This window comes from Pristiophorus japonicus, chromosome 21 (genome assembly GCF_044704955.1).
Source record: "Pristiophorus japonicus isolate sPriJap1 chromosome 21, sPriJap1.hap1, whole genome shotgun sequence".
Classification (NCBI taxonomy): Eukaryota; Metazoa; Chordata; class Chondrichthyes; family Pristiophoridae; genus Pristiophorus; species Pristiophorus japonicus.
In genome coordinates, this window is record NC_091997.1 from 12,607,694 (window position 1) to 12,635,124 (window position 27,431).

A 27,431-nucleotide genomic window follows, 5' to 3' on the forward strand; every position below is an offset into this window, starting at 1 on the left:
ATCCGTGAACGTTTACTGATGCCTGAGGGCTCAGCGACAACTATTCCACATGGACATGTTTACTGTTTGGAGCTGTTCCGTAATGTGTTGTTAATGGAACATGATTCAGTTTTAATGTAAAATATATTTTATTCAAAAGTTTACAATGTACTTAACTTTAATAAAATTATTCTTGTGTCAAATTCTACTTTAAGAATACTTGAAAACTTGTAAATTTACATAACTTACAAAAAACTTTTAATTTGAGAACAGTAACAGTAACAACAACAGCAGCAAAGAACGGCTGCACCCATCTCTCATCCCCCTTATTCTAAGACCGCCCGCTGCGCTTAGTCTTGGACATTCCACCACCCCTACCCGCAGGCGATGGCGCAGTGTTTCTGGGCTTGGTACCAAGCTTATTCTTTTTAACATCTCGGTACTGCGCACCTCTTGAGGGTGGGGGGCTTCGGCGTCAGGCGGCAAGTTGGGGGGCCTGGCTTTGGGCTCTTCAGAGGCTGGTGCGGGGATTGGCGTGGGAGTGACAGTTGATTCTGTCAATGGGCGCGGGGTCTGGGCGTGTTCCCTTATTGCAGCAGCTAACTCCAACATGCCGTCCTTCATGGGCCCTGACAGTGTCTCAATGACCTGTAACATTCCCTCCCTCATGGTCCGTGTCGTGGTTTGCACTACCTCTGACATTCCCTCCCTCATGGTCCGTGTCGTGGTTTGCACTACCTCTGACATTCCCTCCCTCATGGCCACTATTCCCTCACTGATGGTCCCGGATATCGTTCCCATTTCGCGTGTCATTGCTGCTACTTCTCCCGACAGTCCCGCTACCTCATTACTCACCCCACTGATGGCGTCCAGGAGTGATCGGGTAAGGTCAATGCTCTCCGCACTCAATGACATCATCTGAAGCACATCTGTTAGATCCTGCTCCTCAGGAGAGCGCGGTCGAGCTCTCCTTCCCCTCCTTCCCACGGGTGTGGCTTGCATCCCAACACTGGGACCCGCAGCCTGGGACGGTGGGACTCTGGGTGTGCCTTGCTGCACCACACCACTGGGACCCGCAGCCTCGGAAGGTGTGAAACCATGGAATGTCCCACCAACACTCAAACCACTAGTCACGGAAGGGGCTGTCACCTCCATGAGCGGCACCTCCTCCAAAGTCAGTACAACAGTGGGAGCTTTATTCAGCTCCATCCCCTCCCACTCAACCCCATGTTCTTGGTCTGGAGGGTTGGATTGGAAGATGTTCTCCTCTTCAGGCTCGTCCTCGTCTGAATCTTCTTCTGCATCGTCAGGGTTGGCCTCAAGTTCTGCAAAAGATAACAGAAGTCAAATGGTTAGCAACAGAGAAGGGGGCAGGGTGGGTGGCATGAGGAGGCTCACACATCGCAGGCCAGGCAGCAGGCTGATCTGAAGGACCACGATGAATTTGCAGGACTTACCCTCTCCCTCGAGTGTGGGCCCAGCTTGTGCAGTACTGATTGTTTTTTTCCAGGCAGGACCCATCAAAGCAGCGACCCTCTCTTCCAAGGGTGTCAGTGGGTGCAGATTTGCCGGGCCTCCTCCTGTTCGAGTTCTTTCCCTATTATTATGTGCCACCTTCTTCTGCAAAGATGAAAATGCAACTTTTTAGAGAGGGTGTCTTTCTGCTGGGTGGGACATATACAGCTGGTCACATTTACAATTGCAATTCCATTGAATAAATGAAAATATTACTTACACTAACTACTTGACCAAGGTCCTGCCACTTCTTTTTACACTGGCCTCCAGATCTCGGGGTGGTCACCATTACACAGTAATCTTCTGCAACTTGGTTCCAGCGTTTCTTCATTTCTTTGGGTGTAACTTTTGTGTGACCTCTGCTGGTGTCCAGCTCCTGCCATCTGTTCTCAATCACAGTAACTAGTGCCTCCACTTCATCCTGTGAGAAATTCTTGTCCTTGCACCGAGTTGCATCTTGTATTGCTCCAGCTGCGATTTTTACAATGCTCTTACACAGCACCCCTTCTCACACACACAACTGGCTCTTTAAAAATGGCCGATTGCCAAATCCGAGCTGAACTGAGCATGTGCATCCATTGGAACGACGTCAAAAATGTAACTTTTTTCCTGCGCATGCGCAGAAGGTGCGGCTTTGTTTTTTGGCGCAGACAGCAGGCTCCACCCCCTGAGGTGACTGGACACACTGCATGGCGCCAAATTCGAATTATACATGGGGGAATCTTTGGCAAAATATTTCTGGCGCATTTCTGGCCTAGAAAAACAGGTGTAACTCTGGCAATGCGCCAGAAAACGGGCTTGGGGAAAATTGAGCCTTATCTCTGTAATCTTTTTCAGCCTCACTATCCCACAAGATGTCTGCGCTGCTCAAATTCTGGCCTCTTGAACATCCCTCATTAGAACTGCTCAACCATCGGTGGACGTGCCTTCAGCTGCCTGGGCCCTAAGCTCTGGAACTCCCTCCCTAAACCTCTCCGCCTCTCTTTCTTCCTTTAGGACGCTCCTTAAAACCTACCTCTTTAAACAAGCTTTTGATCACCTGCCTTAATTTCTTCTGTGGCTCGGTGTCAAATTTATCTGTTTGTCTGTAATACTGCTGTGAAGCGTCGTGAGATGTTTTACTACGGCGCTATGAAAATAAAAGTTATTATTATTATCCTTTCAAGCTGGTTTGAGATGTTCGATCTTGCTTACAAAGGATACAATCTGTCCCCCTAATTATAGAATCCCTACAACTACCGCATCACGCTTCCTCTCTTCCTCCCCCCTTTGGACAGCCTCCTGTTCCAAAGTGCCACAGTCCGCATTCTGGATGTCCTTCTGACAGTCTTTATCCTTATCCTCACAGGTAGCTCACAAGTACATTGTACCTGTTGGATAGGATCAGTTTCTGTGGATACCTTGTTTCCTTTTTTACCTGGATTCCCCTTACTCAGCACACCATCGGTCACACTAATCCCATTCTGATCCTGCACCTCTCTAAAAGGTGTGACTGAAGTCTGGAGCAAACTGTCCAGATACTCTTCCCCCTCCCTTATGTGTCGGAGTGTCTCCAACTCGTACTCCAGCTCAATGACTCTGAGCCAGAAAGATTCGAGACGGAAACATCTCCTGCAGATGTGTTCACTCGGGCCAGTCTCACTGTCCACAAACTCCCATATACTGCAGTCCGGACACACCACCTGCTCTGCCACATCGTAGTCTAACCTTGTTTTATTTATTTAATTAGTTAAAATCATTCATCAACAATTTATTTATAGTTATATTAATTAGTTAATCTAGTTAAGTTATTAATTTAATAAAGTACGTTATAATTTCCTGCTCCTAGTTTAAACCACTGTCCTAACTTAGAGAGATAAAATGTTAACACTCACCAACCGATCACCTACCTGCAGTCCAGTGACGTCAGCCCTTGTTTTATGTTGTTTTGAATTCGCTGGATATGGTCTGCTGCTGCCGCCGCTCAGGATAGGCATCCACGGAAAAAGTAGGAGTCACATTCAGAAACTCCTCATCCATCCATTTCAAAATCATTTCCTCCTGCCTGACAAATTGACAGTATCCTGGGAAAGGATCTGGCCTGCCCTTGATTACCTGGCTAAGATCAGCAATTCAAAGACAGCATTTGTGACATTTTCTCTCTATGCCACCAGGTAGATACCTTGCTTATAGTAGCAAAACAAGCCCAAATTCACCCAAAACTGTGCCTGACTATAAAGGTGACAGATTCTCCATATCCCAATCTTTATAGGGGTTTACTTCAAGTGGGTAAGATATAAACATTGCTTCTGTCATGTATGTAGACCATGTATACTAACTGTATAGTCACATAAGGTGTGCCACCAGAGGGCACTGCGGTGGGAGACCTGAGGGTCACCTGCATAGGTGTGCAGGGCCCAGTATAAAAGGCTGCCCACCATGTTTGTGCCTCACTCTGGAGTTACAATAAATGGGACGAAGGTCAACTCTGGAGTTGCAATAAATGGGACAACAGCTCAAGTACAATACTAGACCTCATGGAGTCATTCATAAGAGTATTAAAGACATAACAGCTTCAAAGACAGGTCTCAGGCCAGAGCTGATTCAAAGGCATTTAAGTTTTCATACTAAATAAAGAACAGTAATAGCAGATGAGGACAAAACTATTGGACAGAAGCCCCACAGTGTCACTTATGGCACCAGATCTTGGTATAAGTCGCCTACTAAAGCTGCAGTTATATTGCGCTGCCTGTCTGAGATCAGTAGCATCAGGCTGACAATGACAAAGTCCTGCAATCAGTTGTAATTGCTCACTGATCACCAGGAGATAGCTCTGTGCACTTGTACTTACACGCCCTGAGCAAAACTCTGCTCCCAGCATTTCAATTTGGAATGTTTTCAGAGCCTGGGCTTTCACTTTCTCAAAAGATGAAAAGAAAAGCTCCGCTTAACATTAGCAATTGCCTAGGAAACCCAAAGGACTCCTTCACCACTTTTTAAACCCATCTTGGCACCACACAGGAGCTATATTCATAGGAATAGGCGTAAGCCATTCAGCCCCTCGAGCCTGTTCTAACTTTCAATTAGATCAGGGCTGATCTGTATCTTAACTCCATCCACCTGCCTTGGTTCCCTAACCCTTGCCTGACAGAAATCTAGCAACTTCAGTTTTGAAATTTTCAATTGACTTAGCCTCAACAATGTTTTGGGGGACAGAGAGACAGATTTCCGTTGTGTGAAGAAGTGCTTCCTGAGGTCACCACTGAATGGCCTAGCTCTAATTTAAAGGTTGTACTTCCTTGTTTTGGAGTCCCCACCAGAGGAAATAGTTTCCTGCTATCTGCCTTATCAATTCCTTTCAGCATCTTAAACACCTCAATTAGATCACCCCTTAATTTAAATGCTCAAGATTTTTGAACGATAAGGGAGTCAAGGGTTATGGGGAGAGGGCAGGGAAGTGGAGTTGAGGCCACGATCAGATCAGCCATGATCTTATTGAATGGCAGAGCAGGCTCGAGGAGCCAGATGGCCGACTCCTGCTCCTATTTCTTATGTTCTTATGTTAGAGAATACAAGCATAGTGTATGCAACCTGTCCTCGTAATATAACCCTTTCAGCCCTATGTTATCATTATTTCACATTATTCAAGCTCAATGGACAGGTGACACCTTCTCTGAAGTGACCTCGCACTGCTGCGTTCTTAGGCCAGATCAGGATTGGAGTCTGGGATTATACATTAATTTTTCTGTCGCTATGAAATGGAACCAATTTACGAACATACGAATAGTGACGGACAGGTAATGACTCTCTGGTCCAGCCAGCCTGTCTCACACAATTGCGATACCTAGTGTATCACAACATATACACTCGCCACCCCACCCGAAACCACCTGAATTTGCAGCAACCTAAGACTAAGAGTACAACTACACCCTATTCGAAGCTGTGCACAGGTTACAGCAAGAAGCTCCTTATTTAGAAACATAGAAAATAGGTGCAGCAGTAGGCCATTCGGCCCTTCTAGCCTGCACCGCCATTCAATGAGTTCATGGCTGAACATGCAACTTCAGTACCCCATTCCTGCTTTCTCGCCATACCCCTTGATCCCCCTAGTAGTAAGGACTACATCTAACTCCTTTTTGAATATATTTAGTGAATTGGCCTCAACAACCTTCTGTGGTAGAGAATTCCACAGGTTCACCACTCTCTGACTGACACCTCCACCAAGTGGCTGAGTAAGAACTCAAAATTCTTACAAAAAAATGCCACAGTGCCACCCATATCTCATCATATTTATTGTGTTCCATCTATACTCTCAATTGCTAAGCACTGAAACGATGCCACAGCATTCACAACTGGCTCCGAAGTAAATAATAAACAGAAATAAACACAAAACAGATGTCGTTTCACAAAAAGTAACAAAGTGACCTTCGTTTATAACTTTATAGGAGCCAGTTTTTTTCTGCATTTGAAATAAAAGCTTTTCAAAACACATGATGGAATGAGGGCGGGGGAAGATTTCATAAAACTCAGCTGCTTTGGCTTAATGTCCAACTCAATAGGCTAAATAGCTATCTGGAAATTCTCCAAAAGACATGAGCGTGTCCATTCCCACCACAAAGTAATACTCACTTAACAAATAGTCGCTGAATCCCTTTAATTGCCGAGTAATTCAGGGTTTATTGTATTTTTTCCATTTGGAGCTGTCAGAACCATGTGGGTGTGGCTAAGGCCACAGGCTGGGGTCGAGCAACAGCAGCCCGAGGTCCTCACAACAGGGACGAGGGAGGCTGACAGCTATAAAGTGAACCACCAACCACTCACTTTACACGACTGTACCTCAGTTATTAAAGGGGTCTGGCAGCCAAGTTTTCTTTTGCAAGTTAGGTTTATTTTGGGAACAATCTCAGGATTTAAATAAAACTATTGTACAGCACTAATGTCCTCATGCTTTCCCTCCTGAGGCTGTGAATTTCCATAACAGATAATGAAGATATCAGGCATTTCTGGGCGGGACTGGCATTTTATATGAACTGACACTTCATAATGCTATAATGTAATGTAGGCTTGAAGCGACCTATACAGATTAAATGAATTGAAAGAAACCGACTCCCAAAAGGGAGCCTTCAGAGCACAAACACTTACCGTAGTTTTTCAGCTCCTTCTCTTGCGAAGGAAAACATGCACTATCCACTGAGCAATGAAAGGCCACACAACTAGAAACAGCAACGTCTGCCTCGATGGGCCAAACAGCCACCAGGATGTTCTCTAAAAGACACGACAGAGTGCATTTTCATTCAAAGAACGGGCCAGGTCTGACACATAATTTTTCTAAATGATCATAAAATTGCATTCAAATGAATTTGCAAGTAAGCAGCACAAAATATACCAGTGGAAAAGAAAACAGTCCCAAACATACACCATCAATTCACTGGGAACTTGGATCGGATGGCTTGCAGAAGACCACCATTTTACCAGGATAATTTAGTATAAAATGGAAACAAACACAGTGATCAAATGGCTAGGATAAAAAAGAACCACAGTGTAAACTTTATAACTGACTTAGATAATGAGGCACAAAAGAGAGAATAGAAGTTCTGCCGTATAGCTATTTAGACCATTGCTTTGTTGTCACTAATGACTAACATCAAGCCTACTTGCCACTGAGTATGGAGTTTAGATGCCATGTACTAAGTCAGTTATAAAGTTTACACTGCCATGGGAGCTTCATTGGGATTAACTCATGGAAATGTGGTACACAAATTAAATTCAACTTGTAATGTTAATCTATGGGTTTAAATATAGAAAAAAGGACAGTGGGGCATGATTACAAGGTTATAATCTAATCAAGGCATTCAGATGATGTCATGAGCCAATATCAGTGAAGCTTGAACAGTTATTGAGCATCATTTGAACTCCTTGATCTGAATGCAGCCTTGTAAAAACACTCCCCACCTTCTCCATTTGCAATATATGCTGGAAATATTGTTTGCCGTTCAATTAGATAATCTTACTATTTCTCACTGTGGTTCAATGCGTGGAAGCTGTGTGAGGTACATGTTACATTACAGGGTATCAGCAAATTTTTCATGCGCTGTAATGTGAGGATCAATTTATTTATGTGAAAATCGATTTATTAACGATTTAGACTTTGGAATCACAATTTCTAAATTTGCAGATGACACCAAATTTGGGGGTGTCGTCAATACTGAGGGGGACTGCAACAAATTACAGGAGGACATTAATAAACTTGCAGAATGGACATATAATTGGCAAATTAATTTCAACACAGATAAATGTGAGGTATTACATTTTGGTAGGAAGATTGGGGAGGTCACATATTACTTGGAGGATGCTAGTCTGGGTGGGGTAGAAGAGCAAAAGGATCTCGCAGTGCAAATACACAAATCATTAAAAATAGAGACACAGGTTGACAAGGCCATTAAAAAAAGCAAACCAAGCACTATGGTTTATTTCTAGCGGGATAGAATTGAAAGGTAGTGAAGTTATGCTAAATCTGTATCGAACCCTGGTTGGACCACACTTCAGAGTACTACATACAATTATAAAAAGGATATAGAGGCATTGGAGAGGGTGCAGAGAAGATTTACGAGGATGATACCACCAGAAATGCGAGGGTATACCGATCGGGAAAGGATGAACAGGCTGGGTCTCTTCTCTCTTGAAATGAGAAGGCTGAGGGCTGACCTAATAGAGGTCTTTAAAATTATGAAAGGTTTTGATAGAGTAGATACAGAGAGAGTGTTTCCACTTGTGGGGAAGAGCAAAACTAGAGGCATCAATATAAGATAGGCACCAAGAAATCCAATAGGGAATTCAGAAGGAACTTCTTTACCCAGAGAGTGGTGGGAATATGGAACTCGTTACCACAGGGCTTGGTTGAAGCGAATAGGATAGATGCATTTAAGGGGTGGTTAGATAAGCATATGAGGGGGAAATGAAAAGAGGGTTATGCGGATAGTGTTAGATGAGGAAAGACTGGAGCAGGCTCGAGTGGAGCATAAATGCTGGCATGGACTGGTTGGGCCGAATTACATGTTTCTGTGCTGTATATCCTATGTAACGCTATGATCTCACGTCGGAGCGCAAGAAATACCTGTCATCAATAACAGCAAGAAAAAGAAGAAATAATTTTTCTTTCACTGCTGTATTTTCTGACATACTGCTGTATCAGCCCCTTGTGCTCTTAGTAGTAATTTAACAACTGAGAGCAGCACAGTGTTGACAGCGAGGCTGGTTTAAAAGGCATTGTGATGAGCGTCCTGATACCTCAGTGGGTAAATGCACCAAATGCTATGGCATTGAGCGGTACAGACCAGGAATGTCTCAGGATTAAACCCAGGCCAGTGCCGAGGGTGGCAATAAACGACTGCCCTTTGGGAGTGAGAAATCAGGCAGAGTTCTTGCTGCTGATCACCATCCAGTGACACCCGGTGGAAAGCGCATGTGTTTGAGCATCAGGATTGGGTTCAACTTTGACGATGCCTCTCTCCACGACTGACTATCGAATTGATGATTACTGTCCAAGCCCACACTTGCAGTAGCTACTTGGGCACTTATCAGAATGTTGCCCATTCCCATGGGTCCCTCCACCATCTTCTGGAGTAGAGGAGAAAATGGGAAAAGAAACAAAAAATCTTTGTGTTTACCTGGTGTACGGTGTACAGAGCCACATACAGCGTTGGGAAGCTGTGTGTCTGGTGTATGGTATACAGAGCTATAGGATGGTGTGTGTCCTGTGGATAGCGTACAGAATAGATGTGAGGAAAACAAATGAGGAGAGATGACTGAAAGCTTGGTCAAAAAAGGTGAGTTTAGCAAAGATTTGTAAAGGTGGAGAGGCAGAAAAGTTTAGGGCGGGTAAGTCTTTCTTTTCTTTTATGTGGGGTTTAAAGTTCAGTTGAGGGTCGAACAAGACATCAAGGTTGCAAGCCACCTGGTTCAGGCCAGGGTCAGGAATATATTCAATGACAAGGTAGCGGGGTTTGTGAGAGGAATTGAAGACATCTTTGACAGTTTCAGTTGTAAATCAATTGGTAATATTTCTGCTTGTGAGTCAGGAGGTTGTGGGTTCAAGTATACGCCAGAGACACATAATGTAGGCTAACACTCCAGTGCAGTACTGAGGAAGTGCTGCATTGTCAGAGGTGCTGTCCTTCGGGTAAGACGTTAAACCGAGGCCCCTCTGCCATCTCAGGTGGACATAAAAGCTCTTGTGGCACGATTTTGAAGAAGAGCAGAGGAGTTCTCCCTGGTGTCCTGGTCAACATTTATCCCTCAACCAAAATCACTAAAACAGATTGTCTGGCAATTATCATACGTTTGTTTGTAGGAGCTTGCTATGCACTAATCGGCTGCCGTGTTTCCTACATCACAACAGTGACTACACTCCAAAAGTACTTAATTGTGTTTGTGACATCCTGAGGTCATGAAAAGCACTATATAAATGAAAGTATTTCTTTGTTCTCTTCCTGATGTTGAGCTGAAGTAAATTATAGCTCATCCAAAAGTTGATGTTGGACAACATAAAGTAAAGAAGTCAAGAGAGATGAGGGACAGGTAGTAGCGGGTGTCATAAACATAAATGACTGGTGGTGCCAACTGGAAGAATTTAATTTATAAAGAGGAAGGGGTCAATGATATTGTGGAAAAATTGGGGAGGAATAATGCTTCATGGGCACAGGCACAAAATATGTTGTTCATGAATTTCGCTACGGCCATTTCAGTGCGACAAGAAGAAGGATTCCATCAGGGAGTTTTGAGTGAAATGGGCACGTTGCTGAGAGGTGACAATACATTTGAGATGTTTAGGGAGCGAAATTGCTCCGCGCCAAGTGTGGAGGTGGTAACCTTCCGGGGCTGGGATATTTATTACCCAGCCTGGATGTTATGTCCCCGGCACGGAATTCAGCCCTTCCGCCCTCAGTGGAGGCGGAGTGCTATCTGAGGCGCTCCTTGTCAGTGGAGGGGCGCTCCCGGGGCAGTAGCTCGGCACGGGGTCCAGCGGCGCGTTTCGGAGCCCTGTGCCCTGCCGGCTACGTCGGCACTACACGGAAGCCGCGCACGTGCGAGCGCCAGCCCGGGGCGCTAATCGCAGGACGCGGCGCGAATGTCACAACGCCCCCCAAACCTCTGGGGCAATTTCCCTGGAGGCGCTATAGACCCCTTCCCCCGGGCAATAACCTCATCGTGCCCCATTAGCGCCCCCCCCCCCCCCCCCCCCGCCCAGAGGCACAAACTGGGGCTATAAAAATGGACAATTTTGCCTCCTTAGATCCTTGGAGAGGTAAAGCAGCTTGAAAATGGGTCTATAATTGAAGAAAGCAGATGGGTTGAGAATGGGTTTTTTGAGGAGGGCCAGATGATGGTGAGGGGAGAGGGATGGTGCCTGAGGAGAGGGAACCATTAACAATGTCAGAGAGCATAGGGGGCAGCCACATTTAGGGATAGGAAATTGTGTGTCCTGTGAATCATGTACAGATCACATTCAGGGCTGATCGACAGTCTGTAGTGCAACATGCCTATGGGAGATGGGGAGGGTAGGGCAGAACTCTGCTATAGTAAGCAAATCTTATAGTTTTTCTGATTTAATTTTTTTTCTCGTCAAGGTGGGAAGTGGCTGGTTTTATCAATGCAAGCCAAAACATTTTAGCATCCAAAAAGTGCAATCTGTTCCAGATTCACAATACCCTGTAGGTGGATTAAAAATAATCTGAACTACAATTACTTTATAAAATATGGATGTGAATGTAAGTGATTGAAAATTCAATAAAGCAAGAAAAAGAAATGGGTGGTAATGTGCTGTAGATCAAATGTTAAAACCATTCTAAGTGGGAGCCTTGTGTGAGGTATCACGATGCCAGAGTTAAATTTGTCTGGTTGAATCCTAGTACTTGGAGTTCACTAACTTATCCTGCTGAAATCAGTTTGACTGAAGTTCTGTTTTCCATGCAATAACTTTCGCTTACAAAAGCAGAATACATAATTTTATGTAACAGCAAATTCAAATCTCATAGGGGAATAGGCCTAAAGAGAACAGGATTAGATGATCAGACTGCCTTATAAAATAAGATTTGAGGGCAATGTTCTCCAAGAAAACATCTTTTGAGAGATATATGAAACAGCAGCTGCTGTAACATGCATATTAATAGGACAGACTTACAACATTCACTGCATTTCAGGAGTAATTCGTTGTCTGTGAAGTTCTTTGAGACATTTCTGAGAGGCATGGTGTAAGGCACTATATAATTACAAGTCTTCCTTTCTTAAATCAAAGTTCTGTAAGTGTTGAAGATACTCGAGTCAAAAGGAACTCACTAGAGAAGAGCTGCCTATTTGTATTGGCTGATACATTTCTTTAATATAATGAGCTTTTTTGTGGAAAAATTCCAGAAAGTCATTAAAGTTTCCATAACAGAAGGTAACATTATCATCATAGGCAGTCCCTTGGAATCGAGGAAGACTTGCTTCCACTCCCAAAGTGAGTTCTTTGATGGCTGAACAGTCCAATATGAGAGCCACAGACCCTGTTACAGGTGGGACAGACATTTGTCGAAGGAAGGGTTGGGTGGGGCTGATTTGTCGTGTGGTCCTTCCGCTGCCTGTGCTTGACCTCTTCACGCTCTTTGCGTTGAGCTCAACGCTCTCCCAGATGCACTTTCTCCACCTAGGGCGGTCTTCAGCCGGGGTCTCCCAGGTGTCAGTGGTGATGACGCACTTTACCACGGAGGCTTTGAGGGTGTCCTTGTAACGTTTCCGCTGCCCATCTCTGGCTCGTTTACCATGAAGGAGCTCCGCATAAAGCATTTGCTTAGGGAGTCTCGTATCTGGCATGCGAACTATGTGGCCTGCCCAGCGAAGCTGATCGAATGTGGTCAGTGCTTCATTACTGGGGATGTTAGTCTGGACGATTCACGGCACGGTCCTCGACAACGAGGACCATTTCCCATATCTCGGTAGCCTCTTATCAACAAAGGCAGACATTGATGCGGAGATTCAACATCGCTTCCAGTGCGCCAGTGCAGCCTTCAGCCGTCTGAGGAAAAGAATGTTTGAAGACCAGGCCCTCAAATCTAACCAAGCTCAAGGTCTACAGGGCTGTAGTAATACCCGCCCTCCTGTATGGATCTGAGGTATGGACGATGTATAGAAGGCACCTCAAGTCACTGGAGATATATCACCAACGATGCCTCCGCAAGATCCTGCAAATTCCCTGGGAGGACAGACGGACCAACATCAGAAGGTAACAACCCTTCAGCTATATCTCTTTCAGGAGTCAAAACTACTTGGTCCAGATTAAATACTTGACCCTTCAGGGTGGAGCAACAGATCCCTCTTGTGGGCAACTGAGATTGGTTTGCACTGATGCAAGAAGGCCTGAAAGCCAGGACCTTCTAGTCCAGTAGGGGGTTATCTAGATTACTGTTTCATCTGCCTACTTTAACACTTTGAAGAATTCTAGAATTCAGAGAAAATGTATGCAGGAATCGATGCTCCCAAATAAATAACAGATCTCCATAAACTCATGCCAATCTGTTCCTGTTTTTTATAATATTGGGATTTTAACTCTCTCAAGATAGTCTGGGATAAAAGTTGGTTAAATGCATTTGGTTAAATTAGGGAATGCATTTTAGAACGCCTCGATCAGAAAGAAGTATTGATTGACATGCTTCCGGGAAATAAAGTGGGCCAAATAGTTGATGTAAAATAGACGAGCACTTGGAAAATAGCAACTACAATATAGTTAGGATCAATGTAAAAACAGAAAAGGACGATGAAGGACTGAGATAGGATTTGGCTAAAGTGGACTGGAAACGGCTACTTGATGGTAAATCGGTGTCAGAGCAGTGGGAGGCATTCAAGGAGGAGATCCTGAGAATACAGAGCAAATATGTTCCCTTAAAAAAAGGGTGGGGCTAACAAATCTAGAGCCCCCTGGATGTCAAGGGACAAGGTAAATAAAAATAGGAAGCTAATGACAGACACCGGGAACTCAACACTGCAGAAACTCTAGAGGAATATAAGAAGTGCAAGAGTGCAATTAAAAAGATATCAGGAAAGCAAAGAGAGAGCATGAAAGAATGTTGGCAAGTAAAGTTAGGGAAAACCCAAAGATGTTTTATAAATACATTAAGAGCAAGAGGATAACTAAAGAAAGAGTGGGGTCTATTAGAGACGATAAAGGAAATCTGTGCGTAGAGGTGGAAGACGTGGGTAGGATTCTTAATGAATACTTTGCATCTGTTTTCACAAAAGAGACGGGTGATGCAGACTTTGCAATGAGGGAGGAGGAATGTGAAATATTAGACAAGATAAATATGGTGAGAGAGGAAGTATTATGGGGCTTCGAAGCTTGGAAAATGGATAAATCCCCAGGCCCGGATGAAATGTATCCCACGCTGTTAAGAGAAGCAAAAGAGGAAATAGCAGAGGCTCTGACCATCATTTTCCAATCCACTCTGGCTACAGATGCAGTGCCAGATGACTGGAGGACTGCAAATGTTGTACCTCTGTTTAAAAAGGGAGACAGGGATAGATCGAGTAATTACAGGCCAGTCAGCCTAACTTCGGTGGTGGGTAAACTATTGGAAAAAATCCTGAGGGAGAGGATAAATCTTCATTTGGAAAGATATGGATTAATCAAGGACAGTCAGCATGGATTTGTCAAGGGAAAGTCATGTCTGACTAACTTGATTGAATTTTTCGAGGAGGTAACCAGGAGGATTGATGAGGGCAGTGAGTATGATGTTGTGTGTAGGGATTTTAGCAAAGCTTTTGATAAGGTCCCACATGGCAGACTGGTCATGAAAGTAATAGCCCATGGGATCAATGGCAAAGTGGCAAGTTGGATCCAAAATTGGCTCGGAGGCAGGAAGCAAAGGGTAATGGTTGATGGGTGTTTTTGTGACTGGAAGGCTGTATCCAGTGGGGTTCCGCAGGGCTCAGTGCTGGGTCCCTTGCTTTTTGTGGTATATATCAATGACTTGGACTTAAATGTTGGGGGTATGATTAAGAAGTTTGCAGATGACACTAAAATAGGCTGTGTGATTGAGAATGAAAGCTGTGGCTGCAGGAAGATATCAATGTACTGGTCAGGTGAACAGAACAGTTGCAAATGGAATTCAATCTGGATAAGTGTGAGGTAATGCATTTGGGGAGGTCTAACAAGGCAAGAGAATACATATTAAATGGTACGACACTGAAAAGTGCAGTGGAACAAAGGGACTTTGGAGTGCAGGTCCACAGACCCCTGAAGGTAGCAGGCCAGGTAGATAAGGTAGTTAAGAAGGCATATGGAATACTTGCCTTTATAAGTCGAGGCATAGAATACAAGAGCAAGGAGGTTATGCTTGAACTGTATAAAACACTGGTTAGGCCGCAGCTGGAGTACTGTGTGCAGTTCTGGTCACCACATTACAAGAAAGATGTAATTGCACTGGAAAAGGTGCAGAGGAGATTTACAAGAATGCTGCCTGGACTGGAGAATTGTGGCTATGAGGAAAGCTTGGAGATGCTGGTCTGTTTTCTTTGGAACAGAGGAGGCTAAGGGGAGACCTGATTGAGGTGTATAAAATTGTGAGGGGCCTGGATAGAGTGGATAGGAAAGACCTGTTTCCCTTGGCAGAGGGGTCAACAACTAGGGGGCATAGATTTAAAGTAATTGAGGGGAGGTTTAGAAGAGATATGAGGGGAAATTTCTTCACTCAGAGGATAGTGGGGATCTGGAACTCACTGCCTGAAAGGGTGGTCGAGGCAGAAACCATCACCACATTTAAAAGATACTTGGATGTACACAGGTGCCATAATCTACACAGCTACGGACCAAGAGCTGGAAGGTGAGATTAGGCTGGATAGCTCTTGGTCGGCCGGCGCGGACACAATGGGCCGAAATGGCCTCCTTCCGTGCTGTAAATTTCTATGATTCTACGATTCTAAGATTCAAAAATATCAATGCTGGACTGAAAAAGGCAAGGTTAAGGGAGATAAGAAGCGATATGTTTCAGGTGAAAGTGAGAATGCATGTGTATTAGAAGAGGATGTGGAGCAACTGTTAGGAATGGATAATGAAACAATAGATCACTGGGCGCTGATAGAATGCACCCTACACTGTTGAAGGAAGTCAGAATGGAGATAGCAAAAGCTGTGACTGCCGTTTTGCAAACCTCCTTAGACATGCAAATTTTTCCAGGGGACTACCTCAGTTCAAGAAAGGATTGAATGATAAATCAAGTAACTATAAATCTCACATCAGTTCTGGGCAAATTCTTAGAATTTCCCCAGCCTAAAGCGATTTTTTTCACGTTAAAAGTGCTTTTTTGTTCTTAAAATGAAGTGCACAAAATTCCCCAAACTTTAAGAATGGCGTTTTCAAAATATCACCAAAATGCGGATTGCCAATGTGCAACGCAGAAAAAAAGTGCACCGCCTAAGTTTGGCCATTCGGCGAACCCGTTTTGGGATGAAAAAAAAATGCACGAGAAAGGCAGGTGTTGCAGCCTCAGAAACGTCGGTAAGTAGGAAGACCTGCAAAAAAGGTAAGTTAAAGTTTTTATTTTTTGTGAGTTAATCAAAGTCAGGCAGCATGAAAATTAAAGGAAAGTCATGTTTGACAATTTATTTTTTTTAAACAAGTGACCAAAAACATAGACAAAGAGAATGTAGTAGATGTGGTGTGTATGAATGTAAAGAAGGCAGTTGATTAGGTGTCCCACAGCAGACGTTTTACAAAAATTCAAACATATGGTTTAAGAAAAAACATAATAGCATGGATAGAAAGTTAGCTAATGAACAGGATCAAAGGGTTAGGGTTAATGGCTGTTCCTTGGATTGGAAGTGGAGTTCCCCAGGTGTCAGTGGATTAAGCGGAGTTCCCCAGGTGTTCTGGAATGGAAGTGGAGTTCCCCAGGTGTCAGTGGATTAATTGGAGTTCCCCAGGTGTTCTGGATTAGAAGTGGAGTTACACAGGTGTTCTGGATTAGAAGTGAAGTTCCCCAGGTGTCAGTGGATTAATTGGAGTTCCCCAGGTGTTCTGGATTAGAAGTGGAGTTCCCCAGGTATTCTGGATTGGAATTGGAGTTCCACAGGTGTCAGTGGATTAATTGGAATTCCCCAGGGTACTCTGGATTGGAATTGGAGTTCCCCAGGTGTTCTGGATTAGAAGTGGAGTTCCCCAGGTGTTCTGGATTAGAAGTGGAGTTCCCCAGGTGTTCTGGATTGGAATTGGAGTTCCCCAGGTGTCAGTGGATTAATTGGAGTTCCACAGGTATTCAGGATTGGAATTGGAGTTCCCCAGGTGTTCTGGATTGGAAATGGTGTTACTGATGTGTCAGTGTTGGGTTCTGTTTTTCTTTGGTAGATATAGATGATTGGACTTGAGAATAAGGAACATATTATCAACATTTACTGATGACACAAAAGTGGGGGTTTCACAAACGGCAAGAAAGACTGTAAAAAAAACTTCAGGACAGAGACAGGTTGGAGTGGGCACGTGGCAGATTCAATATCATGTGGATACGTTTGAGGTAATACATTTTAGGAGGAAAGAAAGGAGTAGGAGTATATATTCAATGAGCAGATGCTGAAGAGTATAGAGGAACAGGGAGGCCTAGAGTTTCAAACATGTAATTTTCTAAAAATGTGAGCGCAGATAGATAAAGTCATTAAAAAAGCCAGTAACATTTTGGGTTTTATAAACAGGAGCATAGAGTCAAAGAGTAAAGAGGTAATGATTAATATATATAAGCCAAATGATAGGCCACAAGTAGAGTAGTGTGTGTAGTTTTGGATCCCCTCCCATTATAGAAAGGACATTAAAGCCATATAGAGCATACTAGATTTACCATGATAATGTCAGGGATGGGAGCTATAGTTATGAGGAGCGGCGAGAGATCGTGGCGGAGGAGCGGTGAGAGATCAGCTACGCGATCATGACGGAGCAGCGGTGGGAGATCGCAGAAGAGGTGCGGCAAATGAGGCTGCGGGGCCCAGAGAGTCGAGGGCTCAGGGGCAGCACGGGCCAGTCCACACTGCGATATGTGTGTGCACTAGGTCTGTGCAACAGAGCAAGTCTTCACTTGTCCTGGTTTACCCTTGTCACTGGATAAAGGCCTAGCTCTGTCAAGCCCGTGTGGTGGCTGGTGTGCAATGATCACCACACGTTTAAAAAAATCCACGCACAGGCAACTTTCACCCCTGGAGTTCAGGACTGGAATATCAGGTCCTCCACTGAAACATCAGTGAACTCATCCTTTTTGGTGTGGAAGCAAGTCATCCTCGTTCGAGGGACTACCTATGATGAGTTTTGTGGAGAGATACTATCGGGACTCTTTTCACTGTAGCAGAGAAGGCTAAGAGGAGATTTAATTGTGGTTTGTACAGTTAGGAAGGGTTTTAATAGGGTGAGTAGGGAAAGGCTGTTTCAACTGGTAGTGAAGTCAGCGACGAAGAGTCACCAATTTACAATTGTCAGTAAGAGTGAAGAGAGAAGTTGAGAAATGTCTTTACTCAGAATTGTTAAGACCATGGAATGCTTTATCACAAGGAGTAGTTGAGACAGAGAGACCGCATCTTTTTAAAAAAAGCATAGGTAAACATATACAGCAGAGGAAGAGACAGGGATATGGGGAGAGAACAAAGTAATGGGATTAGTTTTAGGTTGCTCTAAGAAAGAGCCAGCACAGATACAATGGGTTGAATGATCTCCTGTGCCAATTTTGTGTCTGTGGACCCTAAGCATGAAAGAGAAACACCGGTATTAGCTGCTGGACTCAAGGATAGGCATTGCATCGCTGCATATGGCATCACATCATTCAAGGTCCATGAAAGATTGCAGGCTCATAGAAAAACTTTGCTGCATAATGTACAGTATAAGAAATATATTCCACAAAAATTTATTTTTAGCTATTTATGGACTGGTTCTAATTCTCATACTTTAAGTATTGCTTTTTCATTTATTGCTATGTCTGTTTCCTGCATATTATCTTACTTGTAAATAAATGAGATTAGTGGCTTAACCTGAATGCATTGTTCTGACAGTGTGATATTTACTATTTTATTGGTGAAGACATAAGGGCATGTTGAAACTATCTTGATCTCCACTGCATTCTACCTTAGCTAAGGGGTAATTTATTAGTTTCATGTGATGCACAAGGGCACAGATTTCAGTTCACACTCAACTTGGACTGCTGTGAGCACAGTTAATAATGTTAGGAAAAAGCCTGAACCTTGACAGGGGACTACATCAACTACAAGTGGCAACCTGTTCTTACTACTGCAGTATGGGGGGAGCACTTAATGAGGGAGAAAACACTCTTAAAATGTTTACTGCTGTGCCTTTCCTGCAGTGTAATCGTGGTGCCAAATAAGCAATGTTGCATCGTCCATGAGGATAAAAAGTTATGCAATGAGGCAAAAGATTATTCAATAAAAATGATTCATAACATTAGAGGTTTTTCACCTTATGACCAGATGTTTTCAAGCATGGAGGCTGTAAGCCAGCTGTTTCCATCTGTAATAAGAAAGTAAAAATATATATTAACCATACACACTGATCTCATACCTCAGTGAGCTTCTATTACTACCTAAGCCAGAAGGGAGCATTCAATAGAATGCAATCAGTCTATGGGAGATTTGTGATACTGGGCTTGTTGACGTAGAACTCAATAATATACCCATGAGAGGATTATGCTGAAAATGAGCATGTTTGTGGGAATGAGACTGCCAATGAACAGCTGTATATCTATTCCAATGTTTTGTTTCTGGCCCCGTCTCATTGCAATTGAGAATTTATAGTGCTTCGTTAAAACTTTCGTGAAAGACAGATTTTTCAAGGCTACTTTTTTTTATTGCAAGCCAATGTTAAACTTTTTTTACCTGTTACTCAATAGGTCTGGTTTATCTTTTAGATGTGAAAATGTAAACTGAAAGACTGGACTGTATCTGTCCAGTTTATTTCACAAGAATTGTTTTCACTTTATTAAGGAATTGGTCAGGAATGCTGTGAAATCAGCAGAAGAAATAGATAGCAAAAACAGTGGTACATTCGGAGAAAATCAGTGAACATCAATTTTTATTTTGAATATCATTAAACCTCAAGAAATTAAATAAGAGATCAACAAGGCATGGTTAAGTTAAATGACAACACACTTTTATAGACAGTTCCATAAGTTCTGTAGATCCCCTGTTATTCCATACACCTCATGCACTGATCAACTTTTTCATTGGTCACATTTCAGCTGATGGTGACATCAAAGGGCTATGTTGCATCTGCTCTTAGTTGCTTTATCCAGCATAAGCAGCAAGAGAGAAACGTGATAAACAGGCTTGAAGCAGTGTGAATATCAACATGTGAATTCACTTAAGTTGGCTTCACCGCCAGAATTTGTTGCTGAAAGTCAATCCTGGGTTGCACCTACCATGTGCTAGTGATTTCTTCGCATGCTTTGCTTGCCTACATCATCACGCAATGCACATCGTGACTTCACCAGCTCAATGGGTGTAAATCTCGGGACGCACAAGGGACAGGAGAATTCAGGTTTTTGAAAGGCAAAAGTCAGGCAAAAATAATTTATTTAGTTAAAGATCAATTTTAAAGGTGGCTTGGTATTAGCTTATGTTTTTGCTGCAGATTCCCTTCTAGTGGCCTCTGCTGGAAGGGTCAAGTGTGGATATCGAGGGAGGAGAAACTTCTTCACCCAGAGAGTGGTGAACCTGTGGAATTCTCTACCACAGAAAGTTGTTGAGGCCAATTCACTAAATATATTCAAAAAGGAATTAGATGTAGTCCTTACTACTAGGGGGACCAAGGGGTATGGCGAGAAAGCAGGAATGGGGTACTGAAGTTGCATGTTCAGCCATGAACTCATTGAATGGCGGTGCAGGCTCGAAGGGCCAAATGGCCTACTCCTGCACTTATTTTCTATGTTTCTATAGCCTGTTAACCACTTGAGATACTGGCAAGTTGCTTGCTAGTGTGTAACTACAGTCAGCATAAGCTGTTGCCTTCAGGACACGAGTAAGTGGGAAAACCATGTATGAATTTTTACAGGGAAATAAGAAATACATGAGAAATAATTCAACATTTATTCTAAGTGTAATACTTACATAATAATCATGGGTACATGTAGATACTGCCATGACGCTCATAATTTAGTATTAGTAACGGTGTATTTTTTCCAATCTGATCCCAAATGTTTTATAGCACAATAAAAGCAATTCAGTCTGAATTAAAAGCAGCGTGTATGCCAGTATTTCATAAATATGTTGATTTATTAAACTTCCGCACTGTTGCTACTAAATACTGAAATTAAATCACTTGACTAAAGTAACATCCAATAAAAACAAAATACAGATTTGAAAAGCTCAGTACCCTTCCACTCTTAACATGAATGAAATAATTTCTGAATTGAAAGAGTCATTTTCAGTGACCGCAGCACAAAAGCAGTAATAGTTGAGGTGACTGGTATTTATAGGCTGACGCTTTACTGCGTTAATTAACAGAGCGTGAAGTCAAAAGAGCTGGGGAGGTGTTTAAATAGAAAAGGATTTAAATATTTCTGCATCCCAGAGTACATTGTTGTTTTAGGTGCAAATGCTCCAAACCTGACTCTATATGGGCAATATAAGTAACATCTGTGATTTAAAGACATAGGGCTAGATTTTACACTTTTGTGCAGATCGCCCAAAAATGGGCGTTATTTCCGGCGTGGGCGGTAAAAATTAGTTTTCAGATCGCCGGCTTGTCGCCCATTCTCAAAGACCCTAGTCTCCATTTTTGAAATTGGGCGTTACCGCGAACGATATGAAATGGGGGGTAGCGTTAAATCTCTCTGACCTTCTGCCGTAAAGTGTAGCCGACATTAGCAACGGCATGGCAACGCTCGATTCCCGCGATTCTGGAGGTCAGGGATCAGCATTACATGCGCAGAAGTGGAGACAGAGAGAGAGGGAGCAGAGAGGGACTGAAAGCATATGTGGGTGTGGTGTGTTTGCTTGTTTGGCTGTTGTGGGAGGCACAAGGGAGATACACCAGCAGCAAAAAGCCTACGAAGCACCAAGAACATAGTTGGCACCGAGTTTTTGTCCAACAAATAATATATAACTTGGTAGGGTTGAAGGAGGCCCTGGAGCTGTTAGCCAGGAACACTGGTGGCAGAGGGCTCCCAGTGGTCCCGGAGCACGGCACGGCACCCCAAGGTGCTGCACCCCCATTGCCAACGACACAAGAGCCAGGAGCAACATCTTGCTTCTGGCTCGGAGCACGTTCCTACCTCGGGAGCGTCCTCTCCTGTATCCGTCCAAGCAGCAGTTCTGCCGTCATCCCCCCAATGAAGCATTGCCTGTGGAGCTCCTCAGGCAGACGGCTTGGAGTCAGGCAGTAAAGAGGAAGGGGTAGAGGTGGGGAGGAGAAGGGTGGGGGGGTGGGAGGAAAGTGAGGTGCATGGCTGCAGGTGTTGTCTGGGACATATTTTTAGGTTGCTGTTGCTATTTTGGTGGGAGGGTCAGGGCAAAGGTCAAGGGGGCTACCTTGCTATTTTGCATTTGTGTTCTGTTTTGCTGAAAATGGGGACCATTGTAATGATGTAAATGTGATAAATTTGTTGTGGGGTGGGGTGTTTTTTACAGTTATAATTATGATTTCAGACAAATGGTCGGATTAAATGTTTTTTATTTAACAAAACCTTGTTGCGCGTTAGCTCAGATAGCTGCACCATTACACATTGGTGATTCATTAACATGTAAAGGTATAATTACAGTTAACTTGAATCAACTTAAACTTAACTGTCACCAAGGTGATGCCCACCATTGATGTATGACCTGCACACCCAGCAGTGTGTCAGCTTTGTAAATACCACCAACGTTCTTTCAAGTAAAGTGCTCATTTATGAGCTCCTGACGTAAGAGTCTTGCAGCTATGTATCCACCACGGGCCCTTTCATGCGGTATAGAGGGGGGCGGGGGCATGGCTTCAGCGTCAGCCTGATTGTGTGGCCCGATGTCAGCATCCACCTCCTTGTCCTCCTCTTCCTCTCTTTCCTGAGGTGAACTGTCAGACCCTTCTGGCAATTCTTGTCTCCTTCTGATAGCCAAGTTATGCAGCATTGAACACACAACCACGAATTGAGCTACCTGCTCAGGGTGGTATTGGAGCTCGCCTGCTGAGTGGTCCAGGCATCTAAAGCGCTGCTTAAGCACTCCAATGCTTTTCTCAACGATATTGCGAGTGGCTCTGCGACTCTTGTTGTATCGCTTCTCGGCTTCATTGTGAGTGTCACGCAGAGGGGGTCATCAGCCAGGTGGCGAGGCCATATCCTTTGTCACCAAGCATCCAGCATTGACCTTGTGGCTGATTGGTAAACAAGTCAGATATAGTGCTCTCACGCAGGATGTGAGCATCATGGATGCTGCCCGGAAATTTAGCATTCACTGCCAGTATAATTTGCTGGTGGTCGTCAACGAGTTTCACATTCAGGGAGTGGAATCCCTTGCGGTTCCTGAAAACCTCTGCATCCTGAAAAGGTGCCCGCATCACGATGTGCGTACAGTCTATTGCTCCCTGCGCCTTGGAGAAGTTAGCAATTCGGTAGAATCCTAAAGCCCTCTCAGTCTGAGCCTCCCTGGTCATAGGAAAGCTGATAAAGTCCATCCTGCATGCGTACAGGGCTTCAGTGACCTGTCTAATGCAGCAATGTGTGGCATGCTGAGATATACTGCAAATGTCGCCAGCTGAGGCCTGAAAGGAACCCGATGTGTAGAACGTCAGTGCTGCAGTAACCTTGACCTCGACGGACAGTGCAGTCCTGATGGTGCTGGCAGGCTGCAGATCTCCCCTTATGAGCTGGCATATCTCACTGATAACCTCTTTGTGGAAGCACAGTCTCCTAAGGCAGGTGGTGTCGCACAAGTTGAGGAAAGACCACTTCTCCCTGTACTTGCGGGGGGTGTAACGTCTGGTCCTCCTCATCAGTCTGTCACGTTTTACATTGGACACCTTCTGCCATCTTGAGTCTGCAGCATGTGAGTGGTCATCAAGAGAGGGTGAGAAATGACAGGCCCCATTCCAACAGCTATCTGTTTTCCACCGATTCTTCACAAAGAATGAATGTCCCCACTAAGACACCTAGTAAATTCTAATCGTCCACAGTATGAAAAGATGTTTGTTCTGATGTTCACATCACCTCCAAACACCTCCAGAGTATATCCAAACTGCTCCGAGGTTGAAGCAGAGCAGCCTTTTAAATGATGTGACATGTGATTTAGAACATGGCGTCCATACCGCTGTGAGTAGTTCCGGTTAGTTCCACTTTTTCCCAGCGTTTTTTCCGGCGAGCGATATTGTCGACGAGATGTGTGCGAGGTGTCGAAAGTAAAGATGGGCGATATACTGGGCGTTAGTTTCGGCAAATGTGATCTTTACGACAAAAAACAGTGGACGGTCGGTATTATTGAATTTCGGCGTTAATTACATGCCAAAGGTAATGCTGGGCGATATTATTGGCATTGGTTTTGCCCATTCTGATGATTCCGCACAAAAAAGGTGGGCGGGCGGTATTATTTTTTCCCAGCGTTACGTACATGGCAAAAGTAACGCTCAGCGATAAGTGTCCGAAAAATGGGCATCAGTTTCCATTTTGTGGCTAAATGGCCGATATCTGAGCATTAAATCTCATTTCAGCGTTAAAATGGACATTAAGTGGGCGTTATGCATGGCAAAATAATGAAAAATCTAGCCCATAATGATTAACAAACATAGGGCTAGAACCTCCACTTTTTTTGCCTGCTTAACGGCCACTTAATACCCATTTTACCGCTGAAATGACGTATAACGCCCAGATATCACCCATTTTGGCACAAAATGAAAACTGACGGGCTTTTTTAGGAGACTTATCGGCGAGCTTTATTTTCCCAATAGGCTTAACGCCGAGAAAAAATATTACCGCCCAGCCACTTTTTTGGGGCGGTATCGGCAGAATGGGTGAATTCAACGTCCATATTATCGCCCAGCGTTACTTTCCTCTTGGAATTAACGGCAAGATTCAATATTAATGCCCAGTGACTGTTTTTTGTCGTAAAGAGCATATTTACCCAAACTAGCGGCCATGGAGATCGGCCACTGTCAATTTCATCACCTCGCACACATATCGCCCACAATATCGCTCGCTCAAAAAAACGGCCACAAAAAATGGAACTAACCGGAATGAATCACAGCGTTATGGACGCCATGTTGTAGATCACATGTCGCGTCCTTTAAAAGGCGGCTGTGCTTCAACCTCGGCGGAGTTCGGATGTACTCTGCAGGTTGTTGGAGTTGATGTGAACATCTCTGAAAACATTTTGACCACACTGTAACCGACTGGAATTGAAGAGGTGTGCTCGTTGGGACATTCCTTGTTTGTGTGCAATCGGTGGCAAACAGACAGCTACTGCAATGGGGCCTGTCTTTTCTCACCCTCTCTTGGTGACCAAATACATGCAGCAGACTCGACATCGCCGAAGGAACGCTCCACTGCATTATGTGCCCAATGAACGACGTGACAGACAGATATGGAGGATCAGATGTTACACCCTCCGCAAGTACAAGGAGAAGTATTCTTACCTCGACTTGCCCGACACCACCTGCCTTCGGAGACTGCGCTTCCACAAAGAGGTTATCACTGAGGTATGCCAGCTCTGCAGTCTGCCAGCACCATCAGAACTGCACTGTCCGTCGAGGTCAATGCCACCGCGGCACTGTCGTTCTATGCCTCGGGTTCTTTTCAGGCCACAGCTGGCGACATTTGCGGACTCTCTCAGCATGCTACACATTGCTGCATTAGACAGGTCACTGAAGCCCTGTACACACGCAAGAGGGACATGACCAGCTTCCCTATGACCAGGGAGGCACAGAGTGAGAAGGCTCTAGGTTTCTCCAGAATTGCAAACTTTCCCAAGATGCAGGGAGCAATAGACTGTACGCATATCGCGATGTGGGCACCTTTTCAGGATGCAGAAGCTTTCAGGAACCGCAAGGGATTCCACTCCCTGAATGTGCAACTCATTGATGACCACCAGCAAATTATTATGGCAGTAAATGCTAAATTTCCGGGCAAGCATCCATGATGTGCACATCCTCCGTGAGAGCACTGTATCTGACTTGTTTAACAATCAGCCACAAGGTCAATGCTGAATGCTTGGGGACAAAGGATATGGCCTTGCCACCTGGCTGATGACCCCCCTGCGTGACACCTATACTAAGGCCGAGCGGCGATACAACGAGAGCCACAGAGCAACTCGCAGTATCGTGGAGAAAACCATTGGAGTGCTGAAGCAGCGCTTCAGATGTATGGACCACAGGAGGTGAGCTGCATTACCACCCTGAGCAGGTAGTTCAATTTGTGGTGGTCTGCTCCATGCTACACAACTTGGCTATCGGGAAGGGAAAGAATTGCCTGATGAGTCTGACAGTCCACCTCACCAGAGAGAGGAAGAGGAGGATGAGGAGGCGGACGCTGACATCGGGCCAGACAATCAGGCTGACGCTGAAGCCATGCCCCCGCCCCCATGTAGACCACATGAAAGGGCCCATAGTGGCATGATAGCTGCAAGAGCCTTATGTCAGGAGCTCATCAATGATCAGTTTGCCTGAAAGAGCATTGGTGTCACTTCCATGGCTGACACAATGCTGGATGTGCTGGTCATACATCAATGGTGGGCATCACCTTGGTGACCGTTAAAGTTTACGTTGATTGAAGTTAAGTGTGATTATACCCTTGATGTTAAGGAATCACCAGTGTTTAATGCTACAGCTATCTGAGCCAATGTGTTGCAAGGTTTTGTTAAATAAAAAACATTTAAACCGAATATTAATCTGGAATCATCAGTATTTCTGTACAAACCAACCCTACCCCCCACCCCCCCCCACCCCCGCTTCTCCTTCCCACCTCTACCCCTTCTCCTTCTCCTCCTGACACCAAGCTGCCTGGCCGAGGAGGTCCTCAAGCGATGCTTCATTGGTGGGGGGTGGTGACTGCCAAAGTGCTGCTTGGACGGATACGGGAGAGGATGATCCCGAGGTGGGAATGTGCTCCAAGTCAGAAGCAAGGTGTTGCTGCTGGCTCTCATGTATGGTTGGCAATGGGGGTGCAAAACCTTGGGGTCCAGTGTGGCGATCCGGGACCACTGGGAGCACTCTGCCACCAGTGTTCTTGGCTACCGGCTCCAGGGCCTCCTCCATCCCTTCCATTTTATATGCTATTTGTTGGACAAAACCTCGGTGCCAACTATGTTCTTGGTGCTTAGTGGGATTTTGCTGCTGGTGAATCTCCTTCGTGCCTCCCACAACAGCCAAACAGGCACACACCACAGCCACACATGCTTTCAGTGCCTCTGAGTTCCCTCTCTCTCTGTCTCCTCTTCTGCGCATGTCATGGTGACCCTTGACCTCCAGAATCCCGGGAATTGAGCGTTGCCATGCTGTTGCTAAGAACGGCCACACTTTACGGCAGAAGGTCAGAAAAATTTAACGCGACCCCCCATTTGATATCGCTCGCGGTAACGCCCATTGTAAACTAGGTGTTTTGAGAATGGGCGAGAAGCCGGCGATCTGAAAACCCTTTTTTAACTTCCATGCCAGAAATAACGCCCATTTTTGGGCGCTAAGCTCAAAAGTGGAGGTTCTAGCCCATAGGCTAGGCACTGAAGTAATAGAGTACTTCAATAGGTGCAGCTAGTGAGTCAATCAAAATGATCAACCAACAGGTAGAAAAAAAATCACATTCTGCTAACAGAGATGTGTCTTGGAGCACTATCGCACTGTACCTATGCCAACAGGGTCACAGAGTCCCTGATCGTAGTCGTGATACTATGGGAAAGCACTCGGTGAACGATATCAAGAGTCCTTGCCAGGATTCCTCATCTGCTTTCCAGCTGCCAGCTCCGAGGCACTGACTGAGGCGTGGGAGTAC

The 27,431-nt window shown here is 44.6% G+C and overlaps 2 protein-coding genes across 3 annotated transcripts in view; both read right to left on the reverse strand.

Moving 5' to 3' along the window:
* Nucleotides 1–27,431, reverse strand: part of LOC139233834 (acyl-CoA-binding domain-containing protein 4-like) — a 147,387-nt gene that overhangs the window by 26,744 nt on the left and 93,212 nt on the right. Inside the window, exons 12-14 of one of the 2 annotated variants that reach the window (XM_070864402.1) lie at nt 18,947–18,997; nt 6,616–6,738; nt 3,322–3,592 (exon numbers count right to left, since the gene is read on the reverse strand). In XM_070864402.1, the coding sequence (XP_070720503.1) occupies nt 6,625–6,738; nt 18,947–18,997 (165 nt within the window). In that variant the 3' untranslated portion in view covers nt 3,322–3,592; nt 6,616–6,624. Of the gene's footprint in view, nt 1–3,321; nt 3,593–6,615; nt 6,739–18,946; nt 18,998–27,431 lie in introns of those variants that run through there. The other variant, XM_070864401.1, reaches the window with a different exon arrangement.
* LOC139234088 (uncharacterized) lies at nt 238–1,926 on the reverse strand. Its single transcript, XM_070865014.1, has 2 exons — nt 1,437–1,926; nt 238–1,304 (listed from the first exon to the last, which is right to left on the reverse strand). Exons 1-2 carry the CDS (start codon nt 1,498–1,500, stop codon nt 238–240), a joined length of 1,131 nt encoding a protein of 376 aa, XP_070721115.1. The 5' UTR covers nt 1,501–1,926.

Coding starts and splice junctions, on each gene's coding strand:
- LOC139234088 (XM_070865014.1), bottom strand. CDS start 1,500: ATGGGTCCTGCCTGGAAAAAAACAATCAGTACTGCACAAGCTGGGCCC. Junction 1,305..1,436: donor GCCCACACTCGAGGGAGAGG/GTAAGTCCTGCA, acceptor TATCTTTTGCAG/AACTTGAGGCCAACCCTGAC.